The sequence below is a fragment of the Ovis canadensis genome, chromosome 3 (genome assembly GCF_042477335.2).
Source record: "Ovis canadensis isolate MfBH-ARS-UI-01 breed Bighorn chromosome 3, ARS-UI_OviCan_v2, whole genome shotgun sequence".
NCBI lineage: Eukaryota > Metazoa > Chordata > Mammalia > Artiodactyla > Bovidae > Ovis > Ovis canadensis.
In genome coordinates this window covers 211,730,019-211,737,711 of record NC_091247.1, presented here as the reverse complement: position 1 = coordinate 211,737,711, position 7,693 = coordinate 211,730,019, and the positions used below count along the sequence as shown (strand labels likewise).

At 41.8% G+C, this 7,693-nt stretch overlaps 1 protein-coding gene across 8 annotated transcripts in view; it reads left to right on the top strand.

The window, feature by feature from the left end:
- The first annotated feature begins 882 nt into the window (after positions 1–882).
- The window catches only part of LOC138437834 (C-type lectin domain family 2 member D11-like), a 102,348-nt gene continuing 95,537 nt past the window's right edge, over positions 883–7,693 (top strand). For 5 of the 8 annotated variants that reach the window (XR_011256181.1, XR_011256178.1, XR_011256179.1 and 2 more), the window contains exon 1: positions 921–1,237. Coding sequence is in view for 4 of the 8 variants with exons in the window: in XM_069585789.1 (XP_069441890.1) it covers positions 1,039–1,237 (199 nt within the window). In the remaining 4 variants the exon portion in view is untranslated. Of the gene's footprint in view, positions 1,238–7,693 lie in introns of all 8 variants that reach the window. The other 3 variants (XM_069585787.1, XM_069585790.1, XM_069585791.1) reach the window with 3 other exon arrangements.

The window sequence follows — 7,693 nt, the reverse complement described above, 5'->3', positions numbered from 1 at the left end:
CTGCTTCTCCTGCATTGTCAGGAAGGTTCTTCATCACAGAGCCACCAGGGAAGCCTGATTATGTATTTAAGATCTTTCAAAAATAAAAATGGAGTAACTATAGTTCACACATACAAAATGGAGCCAGATGGCCTTAGGTGGAGGTAGTTTCAGATGCAGTCTTGCATCTGAGAACTTGCAGATGCATCACTGAGAACTTAAACTTTCTGAATTCTATCAAACTCAAGACCATCACCAGACATTTTCAAAATAGTATCTGCAGGCAGTGCCAGGTGCAAACACAGTTTCAAAGTGCCTCCCTCCTACACCTGCAAATGTGTAACCGTTTTGAACCCCAAACAACTCCTGTTTAAACAAGCATTCCTATTTCTTCCCAACTCTAGTCCTAGTTCCTAACAATTTATATGACCTTGTAGTTTTTGGCCTTTATAACCTTTCCTCATTTTGTAGCCTCAGAACATATTAGCCTGGGGTTTTGATCTGTGTATGATCCCCTGAGAACAGTGGTGCTAACAAGCCACAAATCAACACCTTTTAGAGGAGGTTTGTGTGTGGGTGACTACATACAACAGGGTTTCTGTTCTCAGGGGTCTTGGTTACCACAGGTTGAACCTCAGAGAGACAGACAGAGCCTTGTCCCCATCTCTGCTAGGCCAGGGAGACTCGCAGGCTGTGGAGCTTCATGCAGACTTTCTCCTGCTAGGAAGGGACCCAGCCTGGCAGACAGCCTGAGCAGAGGGCTGTCCTCTTAGATCCCCCGTTAGTCCACCAGGTCCCCATCAGGTGTTTGGCAGGTTGGAAAGGAGCCAAAGACCTTTCAACGGCAGGCATACTGTTTACAAGTGTTCTGACTTTCTTTTCTGCCTCAGCATCCTGAGAAATGAAACACAGGAAGTGGGGCCTAACATCTAGGGCGGAGCACGGAAGGTGGAGGGTGGTGGGGAGGGAGCATTATCTAGTACCATCTGCTCTATGGGCGTAATTTCCCACGCCCTGCATCCGGTGTCTCTTAGACCTTGGCAGACAGTTGTAACCTGAATGTGGGAGACAGCCGCGGATGGAGAGGGATGTGGTCACCCCACAGGGAAGCTAGAGGTGCCGGGAGAGGGTGACTGTTGCAGCCCTGAGACGCCGCATCCCCCTGTTTGGCCACCTCTGGTCCAGAGCAAAGCCATAGTGAAAAAGAAACCGCTACCGAGAGGAGAAGAGAAAGAAGAAACTGCCTTCTTGGTCTCAAGTAGGTTGCACTCTCCAGGGCTGTCCCAATACGGGGTGAACATCTGGCCTGGTTGCGTGATTTGAAAAATATTTGACTTGATTTCTCCCCAGATGGCTGTGCACCTAAGCTTCCCTCTTCATAGGAGTTTGCACAACTTTAGTGGGTGACTGGGAGATTCCTTAGGGTGAGCTCTGTGGTCTAGGGATTAAGGGCTTTGAAAGGCTGAGAGGGGGCAGCAGGTGTTCTTAGGGACCTGGTTCAGTCTTTCCCCTTTTTATGTCTCTGTCTGCCTAGCTCCCATGATTGTATCTTAATTGAAAAGTTGAGATCCCTTTGGAGCTGGCCTGAATTATGCTCCTTTCCAGAAACACGAAGGTCCCAGTGTTCTTGGGGAGACTTGTCTTTCCGCTTTGACTGAAGAGCCTTAAGCTTCCCGGGACAGAATAAGGGTGTGTTAAAAAAAAAAAAAAAAAAGTTCCCTTCCTGGTGTCATGCAGGTTAAGTATGTCGCCATTTTCATAATGCATTGCTTTTAGTAACTGAAATTTCAGAAACAAAGACCTGATTGAGAATAAGAGGCATTTTTTTTGGCTGGATTGTTAGAGCCCCAGCTTGGAGACACAGATGCAGGAAGCTCTGAGTTGTGACTGACACACTTAAAAAAAAAGGAGGAAGTTTATTTATTTTTCTAAATGAGAGAAGCCATGGGTTCATTACAGAACTTGTTTCTCAAGCATTAAAACTTCAGTTGATGAGAAGTGAAGTGTGTTAAGCAAGGACTTGTTCCATGAACACAGGAAAGGGAGGGAGGGAGATCTTTAGGGATACAACAAGATTTCTCGGGTACCATGAGGCCACAGAAATCGGCAGGTGTTGCTCTGTCCTTTTTTATGGCACAATACAAAGATACAAAGAAGTTCTAGTCCTTGAATTCTGAAATTGGACCCATGCCTTCCAACTCCATTTTTGTATGCTGACCACTTCATTATAATTATAATGATCACTATTATAATTTCAATTTGTCATTGCTCTTAGCTCTGTCAGGTTTTCGGTGGTACTATAAACCGTGATCTTTTAAAATGTTCCTGTCTTCACTAGACACCAGAGAAGATACTAACCTTGCCTCAGCTATTCTGGAAAATCCATCCAGACCTCTCCCACACAAGACCCAGGTGCCTGCTTCATCCTCTTCATCAGAATTTGCAGAGCTTTTGTTTCTCAGCACCTACCATAGTAGTAACAATCTGCAGATATTTGGTGACTGGATAAGATGCAAAAAACTATGGAAAAAATGAGGCTGCCACTCTGACTAGATATATTACACAGCTGCTACAATAGATAACCTAAATTTTGTTGATAGCACAGTGTATATTTACTTAACACTCATGTAGCTGTGAAATATAGGTGTTTCTAGTTAGAACGCAGCTTTCTTCAACATGGAAATTCAGGGACATAAGTTTCTTTTATCTTGAGGCTGTGCTACCTCTAAGGTCTCCTTGTTGTTGTTGTTGTTGTTGTTGTTGTTTTCACGAACAGAGAAAGACAAAGGTTTTTGTGAAGACATATCTGAGCTTAGGTGACCTCAACCTGCAGGGACTTGAAATAGGACTTTGGTTTCTGGCCAGAGATTGAAGTCTGGCCAAGTGCTGAATCCTGGCCATTAGGATTCGTTTCCAGAAAATGAATTTCCACAGAGAAACAAAAACCAGTGAAACAAGTGAAGCATTTATTAGGAGGGAAAAGAGTACACGTGCATAGGCACACACTGGCAAGTCCAGAGCATCAGGTCCTTGCAGTTCGAATCACTTTTATGCGATTTTCTTCTGGGTTTCCTGTGGCCAAACATCTTGCTTTGGCTGATTCTGAGTCCGTATTTGGTATACATCAGTGTCTTCCCATGTGCGTACCCACATTTCTTAGCCAAGATGGGTTCTAGTGAAGAGGCCTGTGGACAGGTTGACATTACTCCCTTTTTGATCTACAAAGAGCCTTGCTGCAGGTGTATCCTTGGAAAGGTCCTCTGAACCTTGAGAATGAGAAAAGTACTATCTCATATCTGGGCAGGGCTCAGCTCCTCCTCCTCTTTATCTTGGGGTATCTATCCACAGGGGACAAAGTCCAGCTGTACAGCCCCAGGTCCATTTAGCTCCTGCCTCATGTACATTTCCGAAAGCACAAGAGATGACTCTACATATGGCCACCTGATGTGAAGAGTCCAGTCATTGGAAAAGACCCTGATTCTGGGAAAGATTGAAGGCAGGAGGAGAAGGGGATGACAGAGGATGAGATGGTTGGATGACATCACTGATTCAACAGACATGAGTTTGAGCAAGCTCCAGGAGATGGTGAAGGACAGGGAAACCTGGTGTGTTGCAGTCCACGGGGTCACAAAGAGTTGGACATGACTGAGTGACTGAACAACAAAAACATGTACATTTTTGGAAGGTCTGCACCCAGTGACATAGTGACTAGTTGCTAAGTCACGTCCAACTCTTTGTAACCTCGAGGACTGTAGCACACCAGGCTCCTCGGTCCTCCAGTTTCCTCCAGAGTTTGCTCAGATTCATGTTCATTGACTCAGTGATACTATCTGACCATCTGATCCTCTGGCACCCCTTTCCCCTTTTGCTTTCTGAAAAGACCCATCATTGGGGTCTTTTCCAATGAGTAAGTTCTTCACATCAGGTGGCCACAGTATTGTAGCTTCAGCAACAGTCCTTCCAATGAATGTTCAGGACTGATTTGCTTTAGAATTGACTGGTGTGATCTTCTTGCCATCCAAGGGACTCTCAAGAGTCTTATCCAACACCACAGTTCAAATGCATCAGTTCTTTGGTGCTCAGCTTTCTTTATAGTCCAACTCTCACATCCATACATGACTACTGGAAGAAACATAGCTTTGACTAGATGGACCTTTGTTGGCAAAGTAATGTCTCTGCTTTTTAATATGCTGTCTAGGTTGGTCATAGCTTTTCTTCCAAGGAGGAAGCATCTTTGAATTTCATGGCTGCAGTCACCATCTGCAATGATTTTGGAGGCCAAGAAAATAAAGACTGTCACTGATTCCATTGTTTCCCCATCTATTTGCCATGAAATAATGGGACTGGATGCCATAATCTTAGATTTTTGAGTGTTGAATTTTAAGCCAGCTTTTTCACTCACTTTCATCAAGAGGCTCTTTTGCAATGAGAGGTGGAGTCTAAACTGAGAGGTTACTAGTTTCCTTTTCAGCCAAATGTTAACAGAAGTTCCTTTCAATTCACATTTCCTGCTTTGCAACTGCTGAGGAAAGATACCACCAAATCCCTTTTTTCAAACAGAAACATGACAACGACAGAGGTGTCTTTAAAAATCTTAGAGACAGACCCTACCTATAGAGCGAACATGGAGGAGAGGAGATCTGGTAAGGTAAAATTGATAAACTTTGACAAAACAAAACAGGAGTTGGGGAGGGGAGTTCTTATACTACTGATCACTGACAGCATAGTAGCAATTGTGCTTCAGAGGTATCAGTACTTCACAGTTAACCTCCATAGCAGAAGAGATGTTTTGAGGGACTAGAGGTGGGTGAGAGGGCAGGTGTGTAATTGTTACGTTAGTTATTCTGGTACTGGATATGTTACTTAAATATTACTGCCCAGTGAATTATGTTATAGGAGGTTAAGAGAAAAATGGTCTGTGGCTTTTGTTTTCAATTAGTCTTCGTATTTTCTCCAGGTTGCTGGCTACTTGCATTCTGGCAACTCACATTATGATGTTAAATAACAGATGATTATATCCCAGAGTGATGGCAAACAGACACCAACAATTTTGTAATGCATAAACTAATAAAAGTTACCCATACCTCCTATATAGCACAGGGAACTCTGCTCAATATTATGTGACAACCTAAGTGAGAAAAGAATTTGAAAAAGAATAAACACATGTATATGTTTAAAAAAATTAACCATTATGCTGTAGTCTGTTTGAAACTAGTAATAATATATTTGGAATCTGTTATTTGTTAGACACAGAGCTGCAAAGACAAATTGTATTTAGACTCTGCCTGCAGGGCTTCATTACCTCAGGGACAGACAAATTAGTTACTACAATTTGATGTGATTTGTACTACAAGGTATTTAATAAAACCTAGGGAATTGGTGATGGCTTTACTTGTGAAGTGACTTTTGATCTGGGCTTTGAATGAGTCGTCACATTTTCTGGAAGAAATATGAGTAAAAGTCACAATTTTTTGTTAAAAAAAAAAAAAACTAAACAAATATATATTTTCTTACCCTTGGGCACAAAACTGTCCTGAAAAATTTCCTTTTGGAATTAAGGGTAAATGTGATTTTCAGTGATATCATTAAGTGTTCCAGATGAAATCTATTGAGGCTCATTTATGTGTTCAAATGACTTTCCCTTTGTCTCTCCCTCTGGCTTTCTCCAGCTTTCCCAAGTGGTTCAGTAGGTAAAGAATCTTCCTACAATTGAGGAGATGCAGGTTTGATCACTGGTTGGGGAAGATCCTCTGGAGTAGGGCATGGCAACCCACCCCAGTATTCTTGCCTGGAGAATCCCATGGACAGTGGAGCCTGGCGGTCTATAGACCATGCGGTCACAAAGAGTCAGACATGACTGAAGTGACTGAGCATGCATGCACTGTCTCTCTCTTGCTTTATGTCTCTCTCTGTCTCATGGGCTCTGGTGTACTTCTGTGTTCTCTCTCTTGTTTTTCATTCTCTGGACTTTTGATTATAGCACATCTTCAGCTAAGCTTTATATCATCCTATTTAGAATACATTACCAAAGTAGTTTATATAATGTGTCTTACCAGAAATTTTCAGAAGTGATCATAAAAATGAAATGAGCATCTTTTAAACATAACCATTTTAGTTAAATTAAGAGATTTCCTGGTGGCTCAGATAGTATAGAGTCTGCCTGCATGTGGGAAACCTAAGTTTGATCCCTGGGTCAGGAAGATTCCCTGGAGAAGGAAATGGCAACCCACTCCAGTATTCTTGTCTGGAAAATCCCCTAGAAGAGGACACCAATCTCTTCTGTTTATGAGAATCTAAAGGCAAGAATCCTGGAGTGGGTTGCCATGTCCTCCTCCAGGGGATCTTCTGGACCCAGCGATCAAACCTGGGTCTCTAATGTCTCCTGCATTGGCAGGTGGGTTCTTTACTACTAGTGCAACTTGGGAGCTGAGAATTAATTTCTTATTGTTCTCTAAAGAGACTTTGTTTGATAAAATCATGAATAATTATTGACTTTTAAAAAGTTACCTGCAAAAACTGAGACTATTGGTGTATAGATCCTTTGTAATTTAATTTCTGTTTTTTTAAATTTTAATCTTTGATAATTTAAAAGCAGATGTAGAGTTTGAAAGTAGGAATTGGACCTAAATCTATCCACCAGCAAATTCTTTAGCATTTTTAGTTTATATTAAATTTGATGATGAAGAGAAAGAACATAGCTTATGCATGTTTGCTCTTCAGTCCAGTAGAAAGGATACTTTTTATAGCTTTTACTGAACTTCTATTTTCTGCTCAAAATTTGCATTTCCTTCTTTCTTCTTCCATTCTCCCCTCTCTCTGAGCTTAACTTTTTATCTGGGACAATAGGATATTGTAGTTCCTGAAACACAAGGGCTCATGCTTAATGCTTAGTGAAAGCAAAAGTTCTTGCCAAATGTTGATGTCTTACTAGCTAAGCCACGTAGGTGAAACTACTTGAGCAGCGCAAAGGTGAAATCTATTTTCTTTTAAATTTAAACTGTCCCTGTAAGTTAAATAAGTTTTCTAGGACATGAAACTAAAAATTAAAACCAGTAGATCAGTAATTATGCTCCAATTAATATAAATAAATAAATTTAAAAAGCAAGCATCATTCGGTTCAGTTCAGTCACTCAGTCGTGTCCGACTTCTTTGCGACCCCATGAATCGCAGCACATCAGGCCTCCTTGTGCATCTCCAACTCCTGGAGTTGACCCAAACTCATGTGTATCGAGTCAGTGATGGCATCCAGCCATCTCATCGTCTGTCGTCCCCTTCTCCTCCTGCCCCCAATCCCTCCCAGCATCAGGGTTTTTTCCAATGAGTCAACTCTTTGTATGAGGTGGCCAATGCATTGGAGTTTCAGCCTCAGCATCAGTCCTTCCAGTGAACACCCAGGAGTGGTCTCCTTTAGGATGGACTCGTTGGATGTCATATATTAATGCATATGTATGGAATCTAGAAAAATGGTACTGATGAATGCATTTACAGGGCAGGAATGGAGACCCAGGGGAAGGCGAGTAGGACAAACTGAGAGAGTAGCATGGACATATATACACTACCATCTGCAAAATGGATAGCTAGTGGGAAGCAAATTGAATATTCAAATTAGCTTATCTAATACTCACATATTAGAGTTTAAAAAGGATCCATTTATCCACTTCCAGTTCTTCTCTGACAATGTAAAATTTAATCCAATCCAAAACAGAATTTCTTC